This window comes from Pezoporus flaviventris, unplaced genomic scaffold (assembly GCF_033815535.1).
Source record: "Pezoporus flaviventris isolate CSIRO_AGI_PZ_B2104156 unplaced genomic scaffold, CSIRO_AGI_Pfla_v1 ptg000036l, whole genome shotgun sequence".
In the NCBI taxonomy this organism is placed as follows: Eukaryota; Metazoa; Chordata; class Aves; order Psittaciformes; family Psittacidae; genus Pezoporus; species Pezoporus flaviventris.
This window is the reverse complement of record NW_026892584.1, coordinates 12007872-12030053: the sequence shown is the minus strand read 5'-3', so window position 1 is coordinate 12030053 and position 22182 is coordinate 12007872. Positions and strand designations below refer to the sequence as shown.

At 38.3% G+C, this 22182-nt stretch overlaps 1 protein-coding gene across 2 annotated transcripts in view; it reads right to left on the bottom strand.

Moving 5' to 3' along the window:
• Window positions 1–19768, bottom strand: part of TOLLIP (toll interacting protein) — a 28166-nt gene extending 8398 nt beyond the window's left edge. The window contains exons 1-6 of one of the 2 annotated variants that reach the window (XM_061463112.1): window positions 19608–19768; window positions 10335–10484; window positions 7118–7300; window positions 6030–6182; window positions 4622–4712; window positions 769–789 (exon numbers count right to left, since the gene is read on the bottom strand). In XM_061463112.1, the coding sequence (XP_061319096.1) occupies window positions 769–789; window positions 4622–4712; window positions 6030–6182; window positions 7118–7300; window positions 10335–10484; window positions 19608–19640 (631 nt within the window). In that variant the 5' untranslated portion in view covers window positions 19641–19768. The remainder of the gene's footprint in view (window positions 1–768; window positions 790–4621; window positions 4713–6029; window positions 6183–7117; window positions 7301–10334; window positions 10485–19607) is intronic. The other variant, XM_061463113.1, reaches the window with a different exon arrangement.
• Window positions 19769–22182: the final 2414 nt, after the last annotated feature.

The following is a 22182-nucleotide window of genomic DNA, read 5'->3' as shown; positions in this document are numbered from 1 at the left end:
CAACCACATCAGTTTTATTTACAGCACCTTTCTGAAATTTAAAGCATCAAGAAATTACATTTTATCTCACAAGGAGTAGTTCTAGAATTTTCTGAACATACTTTTGAAGTATTGAAGACCAATGCTTTTATCAAAGTTAAGGATGTCATAATATCTCTGCACAGTTCAAAATCAAAAGGGTCATAGTAGTTAAGTCTAAATAGAAGGACAAAATGGTTTCCTGTAACATAATTTGCCTTTAAAATAATAGTCAGATGCTTAACTTGACATGGGGTTTATAGTTTTATTAAATATGAAAAAGGCTTATTTGAAGATTAACAGAAGGCCGTCTGTCTTCTCAATGTTACTGCTACTTCTTTGCTTTCAAATTTACAAAGAGTTGTGACATTACCTCCTTCTCTCCAAACCTTGCAATAGCAGATCAACTGTAAAATCTGTTTCTCTTCTAAGAAACCAGTACTATCGCCTCACTGCCACACACCACCTTCAGACGAATATTAACGTCACATTTCTTGTATCAGCACCATTATCACCAATTATGTTAATCATTAATAGCTTGATGCTGAGCAGATGCCTTTAAAGAGTTTCCAACAGGTTAGAGGGACTTTAGCAATTTCCAGGAGATGAATTAAATTGTTCTATTGTGACATTCAAGTGGCAATACCTTGTGATGCAGTCTGCTGTAACAACTAAAGCTGTTTGGATGAGTTCATGCAAAGATTCTTGAGTTCATCATAATGGGAGTGAGAAAAGAGCTTGGAAACTTACCCAGAGCAAAGTATTCAAGCCCTAAAGATAAGTGAAAATGGAGAGGCAAGGGGAAAGGAACAAGATATGGGAAAGAAATATTAATCTATTTTCAAAAGGAAATGAATCATTTAGTGTCCAAAGGTGAATGTTGGATAAACAGAGGCAATTGGATAAAATCTAAACTACCTAATGTCAAAATGCCAATGCTGCTGGGATTCAGTCTCCCAACTAATTTGCCTCAGGCTCTGAACAAGTTTCCTAAATGGATTGGTTTTTTTACAGAAATGTCAATTAGAGGAAATGTTTTCAAAACAAGAAACACACCAGGTGTTTGCAGCAAGGATTATTATTTTATAGCCCACAAAGGACAATATACATCTATTGTTTTCTGAATAAGCAGCAAAAACCATCACAAGCTCGCCTACTAAACTCAATACAGACACCTAAGGGTGTAATGTACATATACACACAACTTTGCCTCAATAAAAAAAAAATAATAATTTGTATTCTGGACTCTGAAATACAGGTTTTCAATATATTTTTTACACAGGTGTTTAGAAGTACAAATACACTTCCTGTGTAGGCCACGAATACTTAGCTGGTAAGAAACGTAGCTTGCTTATTGGAACTCACTTTTTTGCTTACTCTCTTTGATACATTATCAGTAAGATCAGCTTGGACTGTACACAACCAGTATACCACAATATCCTACAGCCTAAATTAAGTAATTTTTAGAAAAAGAAATAGGAAGAGGTAGATAAACTCAATTTCTAGAAAAGCAAGAGGACTGGTAGGTTCAAATTTTCCCAAACCAAATCCATGGCAGCCAATTTGTAACAACTAGTGCTGCTGTCAGAAGTGTTTTATTTAAAAAAAAAATTTGAAATTAAGTAACATGGTGCAAGAATATTCTATGGCTATTTCTGTTCTCATCACAGGTCTGTAACATTTACCATCAAATGTGGGAAAAAGAGCATTACTTGTGCTGGCATTTCAAGCTTCATCTGCTTATCGCAGTGCTTGCTACTACCATTTATCTCAATCATACACAAGCTGAGGTATGGGAGGAATTAGGTGGTTTGACTTTAATGAGAAGGGTAGTTATGTATACTAAGTTTTGAACAGAAATCTTCCCTTAGAGAAGAAACAGCTTGGCCTTCATAACACAGCTATATTTGACTGAGCATGATCTCTGTTTAAGCACAATTTAGACAAGTTAATAAATAACTGGTCAACTGTCTGCACAGCATTTTAGTCCGCCCACTGTATTTCCACTATAGATAATACTTAGAATCTAACAGTCTTGCCAAAATCAGAATCCCTTCCATTTCAGATGTAATAAACTATTTGGTGCTGCTCTTCCACTCTTCTGAAGGAAGCAAATAGAACTTGCTTATTTGATGATACTCATTTAACTGGACAGGTGAAAAACATGAACTAAGCTCAGGTTCAGGCTCCTGCGGAGCCTACTGATGTCCTACCATTGCCCTTCTTGAAGCAGCCTCAAAGAGAGGAAACTGTACAGGGTTCCAAAGAAAGTGGAGCAAGAGTTTCCCCAGAAGATACGAGCAACTCAGCTGGGAAGGCCTGCAATTTGCATACATCTTTCTGAAAGGCCTTCCAGAATTCAGAAGTAACATCTAGTTCAGTATATTAAAAAACATGCTATATACTGACAGTACTATGTTTTCCAAGATGCGTATTAACTACTATTTTAATTTCAAATTAAGCTACACCATTAAATGTATGAAATAGTAGAAGTATTCTGAAGTCACTTTCAAAATCCAAACCTAACCATCCATCTAATTATTATGAGACATTGATTAGTGAACAGGCAAAAGCTTTAAAACTCACTAGTGCTTTTGAGAAATTTTGATGGTGTCCACAGAAATTCTAGAATAGCAAGTACAAAGTAAACTAATATGTTAAAAAAAATAAATTAGGTCAAGCATCGCTTGTAGCAAGTTTGACATTTATAAAGTCAAGGAGCTACATTCAAGCATTCCCAGAACAACAAAATAAAAGTTCAAATCCAGGGGTGGGACTCTGCAAAGCTTTAAAAATACAAGTCATAGAATCAGGAAAATTTTTAATGCAGAAGATTATCATAGAGGTAATTAAAACAAGCATGCTGAATCTTTGCAGAGGGCAATGCTCTAACATACAGATCAATAAAATTGTTACATAAAGGCAAATTCTTACATGCTAAAATGCAAGGCATTACTAGCACTTGCTAAATATTATTTGTTCACCTGTCCAAGCAGATTTAATAAGTATTACTGAAGTGAAATACAAAACTTACAGAACACCAAGATCTGAGCACCAAGATACACCACTGTTGGATTTTTTTTAGCTTTGAAGGCCTAGTATCAGCTTTATCTGTTCACTTATAGACCTAGTTTTAATAAGGCCTGAAACTAGTCACTTCATTACTACTGTCTGTACTCTGCACAGTAATTCTGCAAGACAAATATTTTCATTTTTATCTGTTCAAGAAATGCTATAGCATCTTCTATTACATTGCTGTAAGTACCACCCCAGCTATTTTCCTTTTAACCATACACAAGCTGGTATGTTTGAAGTTCAGTATATAGGGATGAGATGAACCTACAAGAAAAAAAGATATGGCATCTAATTCAATCAGAACAGCTACACAGAAGTCTGGCTTACCACAACGGAATCACACTTCAGGATGCACACATTGAAACTAGTTCCTTAGCAAAGCAAGCAAGACTTAAATCCTGACAATTCAGCTATAGAGATAAAAGCACTTTAATTTAAGCAAACTGCATGTTGTCATAAGGGAATAAAGTACATAACCAAGTTTTCCACGTTTTGCCCTAACAACTCTCTAAACATGGAAGTATGCTTCTTTATGTTACATATCAAACCTTCTTTTGAGGGGGTTTGCTTTAACACAGAATGAAATTTTAAATCGTGAGTCTTTAAAAAAAAATCTGTAATCTGTGCCAGCTCTTAGCACTACAATTATGTCCCACACATTCTCTCACTCACTCATAAACTTATGCACAAAGAAACTCAAAATATGTAAATTTGTATCTTATTTTCCCTAAAAAAGACACACATTACTGAATACGTATCCTTATAACAAACCACAGCTTTTAAAAGCTACAGATGAAACACATAAACCCCACAACTTTACTTATTAATTATCTAAGTAGGGCAAATTCAAGCTTATTTACATACTTTAAACTTTTCATCCTTGTTAGAAAAATTACAAAATTTAACATCTTTCTATACAAGTCCAAAACTTACTTGGCATAAATCAAGAGAACTGACAAGACTTGCTTTAGGTCTTCTTTATGTATTTAGATAACTACCTGAGAGTTCCCTAACATTTTTCATTTACTGCGCTATACACATGGTCTAAAGCAAACTTCCAACAAAGCATCTTCAAAGACCACAGAAGATTAAATCCTTTCATGGGCTACTTAAGGTGCAGATCTGACAACACAAGTCATTTGGTGCACTTCCTTAAGTCTGAGGTTTCACGCATGGATTGCTACCACTTAAATAGGCACACACTGTATTAGAGTACAGCCTGCTAGATATTCAGTGACCTGACATAAGCCTAAAATAAATACTCAAAGAGAAGCCTTCAATCTACTTGTGCCAACATTTTAATTAATTTAATCAAGCTCTCACTGCTCCCTTAAACAGGATGAAAGACTGAAAGCAGACCTACACTTAATTTGCTCACTCTTCTCCTCCCCAAAATATGGGAAAAGTGGTTATGGATAAAATCATTTATAGTTGTCTTTACATTCTGAAGGAGCAGGAGAAATTTGGTCGTTAATTCTACAAAATCCTTCATCTGGAAGTTCTGAGTCTTAAAGGAGAGCGAACATACCTGCTATAGGTACATATCCAACTCCTTGCTGATACACAGTGGGCATCAGGACTACTGGCTGGGGCTGCATCATCATGGCAGCGGGCAAAGACTTGACACAAAAAGCACAGATCAGAACCACCCAAGAAATAGAAAAAAAAACTAAATCAGCAATTAAAACAGTAATAGCAAGCAAGTTGCCATATTGCAAATCCATGTTCCATGTTACAATGAGTATATTCAGTGATAATCTATATTAAGCAAAATCTCTGACAAATTAACTGAACACCGTCCTTTTAAATGAGTTAATTTGCCTGTAAATCAATACAAACACATCATGTCAAACTAGCCTTTTGAAACAGTTTGATAAATTTTGTCACTGAAGTGAATTATTTTCAAATACGGGTTTAATCAGTTTTCATGCTTTATTTTTATGAAATGAATATACAACATATTCATCATTAATTAAATCTTAGAGCAAAACCAAGTTTTATTATAAGCAGTATACTTCTCCTAGAAACAAACTTTAGTTCAAATCAATTATTTTTGAGGTAGATTAATACTTTAAACAAAATATCAATTTAACTCCATTCCCTCTTACTACCACAATTCCTGTTCAGTTTAATCCTGGAAAATATTAAATGGCCAGATTCTGTGTACAGTACATCCATGGGCAGACAGCTTTAAAGGTATATTCCAAACTCATTTTTGCTAGGGGTGATGGAATAACTGCTCAGATATGGTGCAGAATGTGAACTTCAAACAGCTGGAAACATCCATTCCCAGTTGTTGACTCAACAGTAACTTGGAACTTTTGATGACGTACAAGCGTAATAGGAAGCATTCAGGGCTGCACATGCTACAGGGCTGCTACTTAAGACAAAGTTGACAGGTAAGAAGACACTCCATAACCTGCTAAATGGACCAATGTAAGTCAACAGTTAGGAGCACAAAATGAACAAGAATGGAAGTAAAAAACAAAGCCATTGGAAAGAGAATTCAAAATAGCCAAGAAAAACCTAAGACAGAGGAGAGTTTCCATTACTTCTGCTAATTTCTTATCAATTTCTAAAGTTTCAGGGGAAAAGGAAATTAAGTTATGGTTAGATTCCACAAAGCTGTTTTAAAATTATTATTAAATTAGAAACTACAATGGGCCATTTGACTGGGGATTTCTTTTTTATACTTCTGTTAGCACAGGAGCAACCTGTATTTTTGTCATCACAAAACCAGATAAATACATACCCATTTACCACATCACCAAAAAGCCTCAATTAAATTAGCACTTTTGACTGCTATTCCCAAAGTATAATTATTCTAAATGCTAACACATATAATCACCAAGTAAGAAACTACTTCAATCTAAAATATCTCCCTTCCACTAGACAAAAAGCTCTCCCTCCCTCTTCTCACCCTCTACTTGGCTTACCGTATATGACATAACCAGATTAATCATTCCTTCCTTGTCATCACCTTGCCTTCCACTCAAGCTATACCATTCATCCTCCACGCTTCCTTGTTTCAGAGATTCAGGAATTGTAATGTGCGTCCAAGCAATGCGGTCATCCATTGAAAAGGCCCGCTGGAATATAATTAAAAAAAATATATATAAAGTTGACACTCCTGAAATAAATATAGAAAAATATTAAAATCATTTTTGTCTAACATTTCCTTCACCTTTATGCTATTCCATTTTGGCATTTTTAAGTTACTCCTTTTGCAGCTACTGAAGTATCAGTAATATTTTAGCCATCTCCTTTCAAAAATGAATGATGCTTTAAGTGGGATTACAGATTGATTACAGGTACTAAGTAAGAAATTGAAAATCTGAAGCAGAACACTTCTAGAAATATAACATGCCAACTTCAGCACAGTCTGCATGCATCTAGTGACATCATATCAGAGGCCATTAAATGAATGTAAACAGCTTCTGTTTACATTACTACCATGGGCTGTGAACTCCAGTAATTCAGGAGCAGATGCAAGTACTGCTCTGCCACCTCTGTTGCAGCCATGAAACAGACACTTCAACCAATTAAGCAAGCCCACAAAATAGTACCCAAAAGCCTCCCTTGTATAATGAGCACACTGCTGCTGTGGCGTCAAGTTTTACTACACACAGTAAGACAGGCAGCAAAAAAGAAGCAAACAGACTTTGGCTTCAGTTGTGGCCTCTTAGTTTCTGCTAATAAGTCCTAGTCACTACAGTCTATACTTGACAGCTTTATTCTCAGCATTTCTGAGCTTGAGAAAACTTCCAAACTCCTCCTAAGTTATGATAACACTGAAAACTCTGACTAAACCAGCACTGTATAAGCAGGCTATTTTTAATAGGGACAGTGCAAAATATAAGGCTGCAGGGTATTTTGATACTGAAGGGGAGTTTAAACACCACTCAAGACATTTTTGCTTCTCTTCTTTTGCAGGGAATGCTGCTAATTCCCCATATCAGCTACCAAAGGAAAAGTAACAGCTCTGACATTCTTAGGGAAGAGGGAAATATATAGCAATTCTGACCTCGTCAAATATCTCTAGATAAAAAGAGTCCACACCCGGAGGAACAGTGCACTGAATAACTTTGTTCCAGCGCGGGTTCTTGGCTCCATTATGTGCTGTTGGAGTTTCATACACAGCATACCCCAGCCGTATTCGACAATATGGATCCATGCGCGTCATCCCATAGTTTTTTGCTAATTTTGCCTAGAAAGAAAAGAAAGCCTTTATTTACATTAACTTGAGAAGTTAACCACTATTAATTCACAAAGAGAAACTAATATTGAACAAAGGACAAGAGGTGGATATTTCTGAGATAGACAGGAAGGTGGGGGGCACCACCAAGGAAAAACAGCATTCAGATTAAAACATAAGCCAATTGACACCATTAAATGTCTGGTAGGTGTTTAAAAAGGAACCTTATTTTTATTGTCTGTTGTAGAAAATACAGATCTTTACCACAGCTAAAATAGGTTACCTCATACCAAATCAAAAGATACACAATTACAAGGAAATAGTAGCAAGTTCAATTTTTGCCTAAGTATCTGCTCTCCAATATACAATCATAAACTTAATGTGATCCATAGCCTGTCCTTTTTCACTGAAGTACTTTTAAACGATGAAATACAGAAAACCAGTACCTTCAAAAATATCACGCAATACAAAAATCACAAACTGCAAAAGCAGTTCAACTGAGGTAAAATCTAAATCTTGCTTTTCAAAATTATTGAAAAATTTACTTAATCCAGTGTGTACTTTGCTATTACTTAATTCAGTGGGCAACTTAAGTTCTACTTTACTATAAAAACACATGCTGTATAGAATTGGAATATATAAAACATGCTTTTTCTGTAACATCTAAGGAATAGAACAAAACGAGTTGATAACACTCCTGAAGACAACACTCAGTACTGTTACACAGATATGCCAAAGTAGAAATTGGACTTTTTAGACATGCTGTTTCTCTGACCTGTACTAAGCAGCCTGTAGTTGCCATTATGTAAGACAAGTGACAAAATATGGTGCCTAGGATGCCTCCCACTTACAGGACATTTAAAGAACTGAAAAGTTGAGACTTGCATAAGATTTAGAAGCAATGGCAGCAGCTCTGGCCTGAAAATCCCTTTTCTCCTTCAGTGCACATACTGGTTCAGTAGTTCCTACATTAGATCTGGTGAGAAAGGTCTCAAACTGTTTCTTGTAAATATAGCCTTAACTATTAAAGTAGGAAAGCTGGCACTCAAATTATGCACTCTCTAGACTCTGATGTCCTGAAATTAAGCAGTTTATCATAAAATTTCACCTAAAGAAAATTACACTATCAACTGTGCTTAGACAAACTTACCACCGTTTCTATATATCTGCAAGGAAAAAAAAAAAACAGGAAGTTGCCTCCCCAAAAACATTTTTTAATCTAAAGCATGCTGCTCTTACACTTTATCAACACGTATTTAAATACAAAAGCCTTACACCAGCTTTTCACGTTGCACAGGTTAACGATGCCATCCTACGTCTCCTATGCAGAATGCTACATGTCCCAGTTATGCAGCCAAGATTCCCCTGCATAAACTCCCACGCAGTACAGAAGACTGTCTCTCGGGATACCACAGGATTGTACTGCCATTCACAGGGGGACAGGTTTGGATCAAAACTGCAGAGGTCCCCTCTAACCTCAGTTATGCTGTGATTTTATAATAAGTGGTTATTTACAGACACGGCATTACAAATAGCCATTAGTTTTTTATTCTTCAAGCAAGAATTTTTTTTATTGTCTGCACAAACACCTTAAAATAAACAAGGATCAAACCTGATCAAGACCAGTATCAACTCCATCAGTTCACCCATTCAAACAGTAACCTGGATGTTTCTGTACAAAGACACTCAAATGAGATGCAAAAACTCCTTGAATACTGTACTGTCTGCCCCCTTAATTGCTCCAGGAACATCTACTATCTATACTGACTGGATCAACAAACCATGACAAAAAGCACTTTAAGCTGTCCAAGCAAACAGCCAAAGATGAATCATCTATGGAGTAGCATACAAGTTGCTAGAAACCACCAGAGAGTTAAGAGACATGGTATGTTGTTTGATAAATAGTTTGTATTCTTACGGGCTTGAAGTTTAACCTGAATCATCTATTCCTAGCTCCCCAAAAAAAATTATACTAAAGCTTCTTCCACCATGCTCCAAAAGCAGTAACATTTTTCTGCTGCTTCCAGTCTTAAGCTTCTCTGAACACAGACTGGGAAACTCAGAGCTAGAAAAAGGGCTGCAACTGAATGCAATTGATGAGTTCAAGTATCTAGACTTCAGAAGTAATAAGCCTTGAAAAAGCATTACTCAGTTTTCAAAAGAAGGATATAACCTGTGAAGGAACAAACTACCAGCTGAAAGACATAAAAAGGAAGGATCAGTGCCTCTTTTCCTGACAGACCTTATATAGGTTTACTCCCCAGTAAGGGCCCCACCATGGAAGCTGTAGCCATACACATACTATTGCAGACTTGGTGCTGAATCTGAGCTAAGCATCTCTTTGGTATGTTTATACAGAGAAACTTAAAAACAGTGCCTGTAAATAGATGAAGTGTGTTAGTTAATATGAAGGACATCTTGTGTACTAGTGCAGATAAACAGAAACGTGTTGAGACAGACTGATTTTAAAACCTGAAATCTGCTACCAAGAGGTAAAAGAAAGGATAACAATGGAAAAGAGGAAACAGAAATAAAGAGCCAGGACTACACACTTGCAATTAATAAAAAAGCTTGCATAAAGCACTAAGAAAAACAGCAAATGCATTAGAGGAAGTAGGGATGGAACAAAGCAGTCACTTAAGGCAAAATACATAAGGTAACTGCAGTACCCTACAATATTAAAAAAAATAAATAGATAATTGAAGTTGCTAATGTCTTCCAAAATTAAGTGTTTCTACAGGAAGCCTTAACAGAAATTTTCAGAGAAACCTATTCACTGCAAAAAAAAAAAAAACAAAACAGGAGTTTAGTTGATTATGTGCTATAATAGCAAAGTTTACAAGCAATTGCTCCACAATACAACCAGGAAACATGAAACTGAACAAAATGCTCATACCACAGAAACATAAGCTAAAATTTGAAAAATTATTCATTCCTTATATACAAGTAATTTAGTAACTCAAATTCCAACACAAAATCTTTGTGGCCACTGATCAAAAAAGACTGTATTAATTACTAAATGGTACAAAGATGGTACAATTTATACCTGTACTACAGTAATGCTGAGTCTGCCTACTGTACCCATTGGTCCTCCATATTGTAGCTGCTGAGCTGCCTGGGCATCCAGCTGGATTTGTTGTTGCTGCTGGGTTGGGGTAATGCGAAGAAAATCTTGAGGAAGCTCACCAACATACACCTTAAAAAGGAAAAAAGAGACAAATTTTCAAATCTAAGTCTTTCACTATCATGATGAAAAAGAGATAAGAATGTAAATAAAGAAAAGCTAGCAAAAACATTCAGCAGAATTTAGTCTAGTTTAGTACAAAGAACTAATTAAATTACAAAGCTGCCAACTCCTGTAGAGAATATTCTCATACTCACTTTCAAAAATGCTAGTTTCCAACATAAGCCTCCAAAAAAAAGTAGCACATACAAAGGCTGCTGTGCAGCTAAACATTTAAGCAGCCTACACAAAAGTCAGAGCTATGGAGCTTTATATCCCATTCACATATGACATCTGATGGCACCCTGCTCTTTCACTTGTCCACCACTCATGCTGCATCCAACCATTCCTGTGACAAGGCCAAGTACACTGCTTTATTTGAAAGGGTCACTTCCACAGTCACCTTGAAAAATTAGAAAGACATTTCCCACAAACCACATCTTTTAACATAACTAAGAATCCTTCAATATCACAAAGTTTTTCAAATGTTAAACACAGCCTGCACCTAACCTTAGGGACAAATGGGGACAAAATCCTACCATACTCCAAACAGTAATAGGCAAATTCAAAATCTGGTCTACCACAAGAAAGAGCCATAATGAAAAATTCAAAGTAGAAATATACTACAGGAACTCTGCCCTATGTGCCAATAAGCATTAGTAGTCACTATGTATTTTTCTCCTATCTTTACAGCAGAGGAATGTTTCTGCCTAGTTACTTGTTAACTACTGTTAATTCAACAACCATTCAGGTTTTAAATGCTCAATAAATATTATCAGTAACATATTTAGCGAGATCATCACATTAAAATAGCAAGGATATTATAACTAAGTTTTAAAAAGCAAATAGAGTGGCATAGAAAATACATAATTAAGCTGTACTCCTTTCTGTTGTCTATAGAGTTGCTTACATATTTAATACAAAATGGCCACCTTTTCAAGAGAAAAAAATGGAGCAATTTCTTATGTCGCAATCCCAGGCAAGGTTACTCAATTTTGTATCTGGCAGATGCATGCCTACAGAACATAATTTAAGAAGTTAACAGGCCTCTAGGGTGTAGCTTTTGAAGATCAGACGGCACTTGTATGTCAAGATTGCATCTTGGAGACAGAAAGTGCAGCTCTTTCCAAAATCACATTTTGTATGACTACTGCTATTTGAGAGCCTCGGGATCCTGGCAACAATAGGTGTTACATGCCAGAAAGGAAGTTTATGAAAAAGGCTAAAGAGGAAGTACTGAATGCTTGCTGCTAGGCTATTGGGAGGGAGAAGAGGGAATCAGTTTTGCTTACAAGCATCTTAAAATATTGCAATTAGGATCCTAAATAGCTTACATTTAAAAAAAAAAGGGTGGAGGGAAATGGGGGCAGAGAGGGGGAAGACTAAGCTAAAAGACAGTGCTAATATAAAAAGAAAGCTTATCTAAGGCTGGAAAACTAGACAGGGTCTTGTAATAGCCTTCTCATTAGAATACATGTTATAAAAAAGGAGTTTGTTTTAAAATTAAACATAATCCATTTATATTTGGAACAGCACCAGAATTAACAAAGCAACAGCATTTACAACACAGCAGGACCCCTCCAACCCCTGACCTCCAAAAAGTTTCAAATCTGGTAATAGTATTTCTAAGGACACATATCATAAAGATTTTCCATAGTCAGAAGCAACGGCCGCAGCCCTGAAATTACATTCCTATATGCACAAGCTCCCTCTGCCAACTTAGAAAAGAGGATAGCATATTTTGCCTCCACCATCTTAACATGGACATTGAAATGCTTAATTCATTCACAGCAGAAGTTTAGTATCATTCACTTTTTAAACTTTAAGACATCCAAGTGCTGCTCCAAAATAAAATACATAAGCTAGTATCTCCAAGGTCCAAAAGAAACAAATTAAATTTGTAAGGGAGACCAAAGTTTACTTAGAGCATCTAAGCTGATTTTAGGCCATTCAGTTATCTCACACAAAGCTACGTTCTTATCATGGAATTGCAGACGAACACAGTAACTGAAAACAGCTAGTGTTACTAAATTCTCAAAAGACCCAGGTGGTAAACCCCTCAAAAAAAGTAGAGTAGGGAACAGATGCATACACTCCCATCCTAAGTGTTCAGCTCTGACAGAGATCTGGTATATGTCCTGCTGATATAGTCAGTAAAATATCTAGAAAAGATGCTTATTGAGGAAGATAAGACTACTCAGTAAGTTCTTATGCTAATTATCAGTTGATTCCATATTGATGGCAATAAATCAGTAGTGTGCCATCTTTTTATCTGTAAAGAAAATAAGCTAATTTATACCTTCCTCAAAGCATTTAAAAGCAGGCACATAATTGCCACCTCCCAACCCAAATCAAAAATATAAAATTACGTAACAAGAGGTGAACCACAATTTTTCTTTTTTAAATATGGAGAACATGAGTGACAAGCTTGTATCACTGATCCTACTCAACACCTATTTTAAACCAAATGCACTTCCCTCTACTACAGTGTTATTTAAAGAAGAAAGTGAAATTCAAACCTGCTTTGCCATCAACTTGAGAACAAAGTATTAATTCCATTGGACATTTGAATTTTCCTACAACTCTGTTCAAGCAAGACAGCAACATGACAGGGCTATGAGAGAACTACAACTGGAATACAAATGTTCAGCAGACATTCATATAAAATAAGCTTGCCTTGTAATTACTTCCTAATAAACTTTACTGACAGCACTGCATATCAAAAATATGAATTATCTAGAAATAGAATACTGCCCTTCCTGTCTGCTAGCCACCCAAGAACTGGTTTTGAGGATCTTCTAAGTAAAATGCTGCAGGTATAAAAATTGCATCTCAACTTCCTCAGATTGAAGGTGGCATGATGTTCTACAGCTATTTGAGCTAATTTAGGACTGGGCTATCTCAGTCTCACCTTTGTAATTCTTTTCACACCCATCTCTTGTGCAACACTAAACAAGGCGAAGGCAACTGTAAAGTATGCTTGTGCAGGGGGCTGAGCAGAAGAAAATTTAAAAAGTTGGCAGTAAAAGGAAGAGGATGCAAGTCACTAGGACCCTTACGTCACTAGCTGAACATCTGAGCTACTGGTACCTACATAGCAGAGGGAAAGGGAATGCGGAGTCAAAGACAACCACAAATGCCCTGACTCATGGAACTATACACTGACACATGATACATTCGGAGAACCAAGGCTTCCACACCAGCAATTACCAAGAAACTGATATCAGGTTTCAAAGAAGTTTCATGTTAGAGCTTTAAACACCTAGCTACTCAAAAAACTTGTAATGATTACTGTTTTAAAGAAAGATGAGTGAATGAGAGGTTTAATGTGAAGTGTCCCTGCCCATGGAAGCTGGAATTGATGATCTTAAGGTCCTCTCCAACTCTAACTATTCTATGATTCTACGCTTTGCACAGCAAAGAAAAAATTAGGACAAGATAGGACTTCTGGATGCATCCTAAAAACAGGTAACTGATGTTTTTTCCAAGGCTATTCTCTATCACCTTTGTAACAACATGGAGATTTGAGGAAGCTCCCTATAATCAGAGAAAGGCAAATCTCACACCCAGCTTTCAAGAGGGCAAGAAGAATGACTTGAGGAACCACAGGCAAGTCAGCTTAATTTCAGTTGCTAAGAAATTCACAGAGCAAGTCCTTCTGAAAACCATTTCTAAACACACAAAGAGAAAAAAACACAGAACAACCACCAACAAACAAACCAACAGGGACTAGGAATAGCCAGCCGTTACCAAGGCTTTAAAAAGAAAATAGAAAGTCCAATGAGCCCAACTGCCTTCTACAAGAAAATTATTATAATCTGTGAATAAAGAGAGAGCTGCAGATACCAAATCTGGGTCATTACAATCCAAATAGGTGGACCACTGGATGGATGAAAACCAGCTGGGTCACTGAGCTCAGAAGGTGAAGTTCAGTGGTTAATGACACTGGAGATGGTCAAAAGCAAAGTTTCTGAGAGGCCTATACTGAGATTAATTTATATGTCTAGTATGTTTCCTTAGCAGTAACCAGAGGTGAAGACAGAATGCACACTTACCAGTTTTGAGCATAACACTAAATTTGAGGGGGAATGACTGGGATATCTGAGAACAGGACCAACCACCAGTGCCAGAGAATTCACTGACAGGCATCTAATGAAATTCAACAAGCGAAAGGCCTGTATTTTGGAAGAAATAATCCTTGGCACTGGTACAGACTAGAAAACAACTGGCAGGGCTGCAGCTGTGCAGAGAAAAACATGTGGGTCCAGGTGGAGAGCAAGCTAGACATGAATAAGCAGAGCACTCCCACAACAGTGAAGCCTAACAGCACACTACACTGCCTCAAGAAAAGCCTAGCCAGCAGGCTGAGGAAAGCAATTGTTTCCCTTTACTCAGCGCTCATTAGACCACATCTGAAATACTGCATTTGGGGCCCAGCAGTACATTAAAAATTATAAACTTGAGTTAGTCCAGCAAAGATCCACCAAGATGGCCCATGAGAAGCATTGTGAAGACAGGCTGAGAATTTGTTTAGAGTAGAAGAAACTTAGGATGCACTTTGTAGCAGCTTACCAGTGTCTGTGAGGAGAGAAAACAGTCAGGTTCTCTTCTGAGATGCAAGGCAAGAAAAAAGGAGACCTCAACTGTCAAACTGAAATGGGAGATTTGCCATGAAATAAAGAAAAAATAAAATATCACCACAGGGACAACCACAAATCAGAACAGATTTCCCAGCTAGACTGCAAAAACTCTTACCTTAAGAAGTGTCCTATTAGACACTTGGTGAGCACCCTGGTCTGAATTAAACACTGACTATATCTTTAGCAATAGGCTGGACTACATGGCCTCCTGACACCCATTCTAAGCTGAACTGTTCTATGATTCTACAGAACTCACTTTATAGCATGACATATGCCCAGTTAAACTCCTGTAGAATTAACTGTAGTCAAAAGCTCTACTTCAAATTTTCAATTTAGAGATGGACAAATAAGAGAATGTAACATGTTGGGGGGGTGGGGGGGGGGGGGTGGTGTTTGCTTGTTTGATTTGGTTTTTTGTTTAGGGATTATTTTCTTTTTCCTAATGTCACCAAAGTGTTGCGGACTGCAAGGTACTAGACACCACTTCTCCCATTCTTACGATTTTTCTCCTGTTACTAGAAATTTTCCTGTCTCATTTGTCACTTCCATACATCTGTCTACCTGCAAAGATTTTCTGATTCTATAGCCTTAATCTTAATAGTATTTTCTCCTCCCAAGAATGTCACCTATAAGCTTGACTAAGCACTCTGCCACAAGCTACTGCCTCTGAATTCTCCCAGCACAAATAAATTTGTCCAAGACATTAACACTTGAATATTTCCAAAACATTCTACAGTGCAAAAGCACAGCTGTTAATAGTTTGGTTTTACTGAAAAAGAAACAAATACGAACCATTTGACTGCAATCAAAAAAGATGCCCTTCTTCACTAAATCAATAATTTGAATTCCCACTAAGTATCACAATACTGTATACAAACAGGAATTAAGGAGAATGAGTACCTATATACACCTCAGAATCATGAAGCATTTACAGCGTATTTGAGCTACATACCTTTGGTCTGCCATCAGCATAAGAGAGGAATAACATTGGGAAAACCATTCAAATACCTCAAAATAAGGAAACCCACAAATTCACATTAGGATTACAATTAAGGAGAACGAAAACTGCTATCAGTTCTAGGAACAGATTTCTGAATTTTTCTACTCTGCCACTAGATTGAGCAATACAGATCTTTCCTCCAAGTCTTGGTTAAACAAAAATGTCACTGGAAGCAACAGAAAATAAGTCACTTAGTGCCTCAAGGCACTCTTATCTGTGAGAAAGTTTCAAAGCTGCCCTCAACATTTTCTGTCAAAGGAACACGTGCCAGAGATCTGATCACATCACTTAAAAATTGCTTAACATTTTGCTTAGAAACACTCAATGAGGTCTTTCTCCCTTAGCTTTTTAAACAATTTCTGAAATCCAAATTGATTGCAGCAATGCATCTTTATGAACTTTCCACCTTCACAGATCAGGATTTGAAAATTACATACATCAACACCTTAACATGAAACAAAATATTTAATAAAATATTCAATTATACCCAGAATTATCAACACAAATTTTTTGGTGATGCAACTTTGATTTCAAAATTGCTCATGTAACAGCATAACATACATCAATACTGGACAACACAAACAGAAATTGCTTCTTTGTCACCTTTGTTCTGAAAAAGGTAAAAGTTCTGAAGACTCTCAAGACAAAACTTCAAGTAAAATCAGAAGCATAAATAAATGACAGTATTAGGACAAGAAAAGCAATCATAAATAAAGCCTGCCTACTAGAAGATACCAAATTATCAGAACAATTACTATTACTGAATTTAGTAGCAGAAATTTAAGTAGTCCTAGTTTGGTGCTTGATCTGTTTTGGAGGACCTGATATATTTGCCAGCGGGGTGAATAAACACAGAGATTGATTCCTCAGGTAGCCAAGCAGATATAAATTTACAAATACACACTTGCAAGGTTTTGGTGTCTCAGACTTAACCTGGAGCCTGATCAAACTGTTTATTAATACCTCTCATTTGGAAAAGGTATCATGTAGCAGCCCTTAGCTATTCAGCTGTAGTTTAGATTTCAAAAGCTGTTCTGTTCTCGAAAGATCACAAAATGTGAAAACATGCTCATGCCAGAACATCATGAAAACAGCCAGAGAAATTATGTTTTAACAGGATATTTACCAGTAATAGGATGAATTCCAGCTCTGTTTCATCTGAAAAACTAAACAGCCATCAGAAAATTTAATTACTCACCAAATAAGCTTATTGTCACAAACTAGAAAGCACAGGTATAAGAACAAGACTGGCAACCATATAGTAGCATATTTCATTTTCTCACCTGCATGAAACAACCTGGAATATTTTCTTGCCTGTTCAGAGACAGATCATGTCTCTGCAGCAGCAGAGAAAATGTTTCCCAGTCCTTCAGCACCATTTAGTGGCTATTCACTTGTAGTACAGCTGTGTACGTATAAATAAGTAGATTTCCATCTCCTGCTCTAGAGAAAATTAAGAAAGGCTGGCATGTACCATCCCAACATCCTCCCCTGTGAATGGCAGCTTAATATTATGAAATTTATTCATTCATTTAAAAACATTCAAATCTTTAAAGTGGTTAAAACAAGGAAGAAAAGTATGTGCAATATGTTAGGAACACAGAAAAAGAAAAACAGAACAGAAAGCCAAAGTTGTACAAGATAAATCATCATACACTTTTCAATATGTCAGGCTTAAATCAATTTTAAATAACTAAAGATTGTCAGGAATTATACAGGAGCACCTGAGTAATTCTAAAATAAGACATATAGAAGAATAACATTCTAAGCCATCGAGATGCAGTTCCTTTAAAACTTTTATGACTAGGCAGCTATGATGTTCAAGCATCTGCAGAATTATAGCTATGTTCAAGGAGTTTTCACTAAAATCTTGTCTCAACCCAGGAAGAGGATTTCACCAGGCTAAAACAAGCAGACATTGGAAGTACTCCACTCACTACCAAAATAAGGTGTTTATCACCACACGCAAGTGAAACAAAAATAAATGCCAGTCCATTCCAGAGAAATATCTGCAGAGTTTCACCTCTGCAAATCAGGACTGCACTTGGGCCTACTGTTCAGATTTAGCAAAAATTACTTCTTTTATCCCTACTTCCCCATCAGTTCCTTCAATCTCCCCAACCTTTCCCAAACAAACTGAAGGATAACTAGAAATTAAGTTACTTTTAAACAAAGTCTATATTTTCAGGTATTTATATTGAGCTTTTCTGAGCAAAAGATTTTACATAGTCACAGAATTCTATTCTTGTGCATGACTGGTGTGATCACCATTAGCTCCCACACACAAAGCCTTTGGGGATAGCAGCTACCTAATTCACCACAGATTCAACCAGAACAGCAGTCCTTGTCTTTTCATGATACCATCAAGAGATGACAAAAGAAAAACCAACAACAAACAAACCACCTTTTATTCCAACAAGAGAAACACCAGTACAATCCGTTGTAAAAGGAATCAATTTTGGGAGACCAAAATATAAGGCATTTTAAGGACTTAAATTAATGATCGTGTAATACTGACGTCATGAGATAGCAGTAGACAGTGATGCAGTTTTTCAAGTTTAGTAATTTAATAATTCACTCCTCTGGTCTTTCATCAAGGCTTCATAGACACACACACAAACGCAGCTGCTTCTAGGAAATAAAATACAGGAGTTTGAACTGCAAGAGCAACGATACATCATCAGTTACCGCCTGGTACTTCCAGACAGGAGGAACAGGACAGCAGAGACTGGACGTTACAACGCAGTTACACACCACACAACAGAATATCCCAGTGTTGGGAGAGATTATTCTAGGGCAAAACTAGACAACAACACATTCCCAATAAACTACCTACGCTAACTCCAGAAGATTGTTAATGTGGTTTTAAGGCTGCTTAGCTCCACAACCCGTAACAAACATGTCTGAATATGCCTTCCGGCACGTTTCACGCTTCAGCTTTCAGGTGACAATTCCAGAGACAGCTACCTGAATCCGCCAGCCGAACCACGAAAACAGAGAGCCCTACTCCAAAGAGAAGGAAGCTTTGATTTAATTTAAGCCGTTCGCCCCTCTGGAAGGCCCTTAGACAAAGAACGGGTAGAATAGCCTCTTCAAGTCCTACACGCAGCTAGTAGGGGCTCTGCTCTGCCCTCCCCTTTCTCAAAGTCTTTTCGCAAGGCGGAGAACGGGGAGACAAGTTTTCCTTCCCTTGGCCCCTCCCCGCATCACGGCAGCCTGGAGAAAAGGTCTTTGCCTTCCCCTCTCCCTCTGTCACGGGCCGTGAGCGGGGGAAGGGAGACAGCCAAGAAAGGTGAGTCACCCTCGCGCCAAGGCGCACTAGCAGGAGCCAGGCCGAGGGGGAAAGGGACAGAAGACGAAGCCCAGAAGGGTCCCGGCCGGCCCCACCACCCACTGCGTTGCAGGGGCACGAACTAACAGCAGCCAGCCTCCAGAGGCCCCTGCGGCTACACTCACCGGGCCGCGCTGAGTAGTGACTGTGGTCGCCATGGCGCCTTCCTCGGGCCCAGATTCTTCGTTGCGCCCCGCCAGACCGCCGCCACTACCACAACTTCTACCGCTACCGTTACCGCCCCGGCGGCTACCGCCGTCACCCAGCGCGACGCTCGCGAGTCAGCTGACCACAACCCCGCCCCCAGCGCCGGCCGCGCCGGCAGCTGCACATTCCTCCCCCGCCCCTTCTGGCGCCTTCCAGAGCCGAGCCGTGCGCATGCGCTGAGGGAAGCGGGACCGGAACCGGACCACCACCCCTCCTTCCCCCTTTCCCCCTTTCCCCCTCCCCCCTCCCCCTCTCCCCTTTACGCATGCGCCTAAGGACTCACTGGGAGGGGAGGGAGCGGGATGCGCGGAGCCGCTTCTGCGTGTGTGGTGTGCTGCTCTGCAGGCACCGTGACGGGAAGGAGCGCTGCGGGGTTTCTGTTGTCGCTAGGGGATGCTGCGAAGAGTCCTAGGCGGTGGGTCCGCCATCTTACGGTGGGAGGGAGCTTTCTCCGCCGGCTTTGGGGAAGTCGACCTCATCGCACAGAAGGAAGAGGTGTGAGAGGTTGTGCTTAGCAGTCTGTGCAGCGCTTCCTACTAAATTTTCTGCTAGAGAATGCCATGTGTGTAAGGAATGGCTCTCTGCCTTCTCCGGCCTGGCCTCTGGACCGCTGGCCTGTTAGTGGTTTTCCAAAGTGGAGACTGACCTCCTTCAGCTTGCTGAGCAAGTGCAGCCCTGTCCAGATGAACAAAAGCAGCTTTAATGTTCATCCGAGTGATACTCTTGAGAGATAAAATCTGATCATTTCAAAGCCTATTTAACATAGCTGTTTCCTGTTGTTAGGATTTGCTGCACTAATTTAGCCCTTAATTAAAATTCTAACGCAGATTTTGGCATCTGGAAATAGAACAGTGCAATTAGGAATGCTCCAAATATAGCACCAGCTTTTTTTTTTTTTCCATGCTACCCTAACTCCTTGCAGTGGGAACAGCCTCATCTTTTTTCCATGTGTCTTGATACTCAGGAAAATGAGTACTACAGGATATAATTGATTGGGACCCATTGAATGAATAGAGTTGATGCCAGCTGAAAGTCAACCAGCCAGCTGAAAAGCTGTGACATTTTCTCTTACCCCTATCAACAGTTCCGCTGCTGTAAGCAGAATTCAGGTCAACCTACAAAACCATTAAAGCAGCAAATTACCCTTCCCTTCTTCCTGCCACTAGACAGAAATCAAACCTCAAAGGACATTGATTTTATTTATATATATAAAAAAAAACACCCTTTTTTTAGTTTTTTAGATTTTTTGTTTAAGGCTATAAACTGTTGACATGGAGTTGGCTATTTTGTAGGGAGAAGGGGTTAAGTTTCTTGGAGGATGCTAAAGGGCTTAGATTTTTTCATTGCCTCCTGTATACGCCTTTCAGCAGAGATAGTGCTCTACATGAAGGGGCGATGTAATGATGCAATGTAAATTAAGCTAAGTGATTAAGAACATCCAGCACTTCATAATGTCAGATACATGGCTATCTGCACAAGGCTTCCATACTAATACAGTTACATTAGTTTATAAAAGATGCTATCCTGATGTGGCCTCTTTCAGAAAATTCAATTTCCTTACATATGTGCAACAGAGTTTCAAAGATTAAGTGATACATGTTTCCTGAGCCAATATGGTTAAAACAGTAAGAGAACGCCATAGAGGTAACGTAAGAAGATCAGTGCTTATCTCCATCACTACAATCTTTACATCATCAGGCCAGGTTAGAGGGAAGAGTGTTAAGAAGTCTCATTGCTATTCTTATTTGTATAACCACGTAAATTGGGAAGTTTGTTTCACTTACCGTGGATTTCATTCTAAGACCTTGTCTAGTCACAACAATTTCAAAGAGATCAGACATCAGAAAACATTATTGACCCTATAAAATTTCTATCAACAGAGAAAAGTGGTAACATTAACAGAGATTCTTGAGATTTGTTTTCCTCATGCAGAGACACATGGTGACTAGAGTGAATGTTGTGCCTTCCTGACAGCACTCCCATTGTCTAACTGCATTTTTTATTTTCCTGTTTTATTGTTATTCCCAGGAAATCCACATGGCACCTAATCGTTTATTTTTAATCTATGCCGTAAAGGATTTGTTGTTAAACAAGCCCCCGCTCTCTCCAGGGTAAAATATTTGAAGGTGTCCTGGAAACTCCACAAAAATGCCGGCTTTGCCATCTGGTGGACATCCACCAGAACAGCAAGTAACCTTCGACCGGGAGGGACAAGTCGTTTTGTTTCCCTAAATGCGGCATCACCACGAGTAGGAACCACTGCTGCAAAAACATTAGGCGGAGCATCTGTAGCAATTAAAGTGGGAATGTAAGCCATGGGAAAGGTGAGAGAACAAAAGTCATAAACCCCTGTTATTTGCAACATATGGGCATCATTAAAAAAAGGTTGAAAGGTAATTAAAGAAGCTAAAATGACAATAAATTGTGTTTATCTTGTAATAAAAATTTAGACATCACTTTCTCTTGTATCATTCATTCATTCTGATTCCCAGC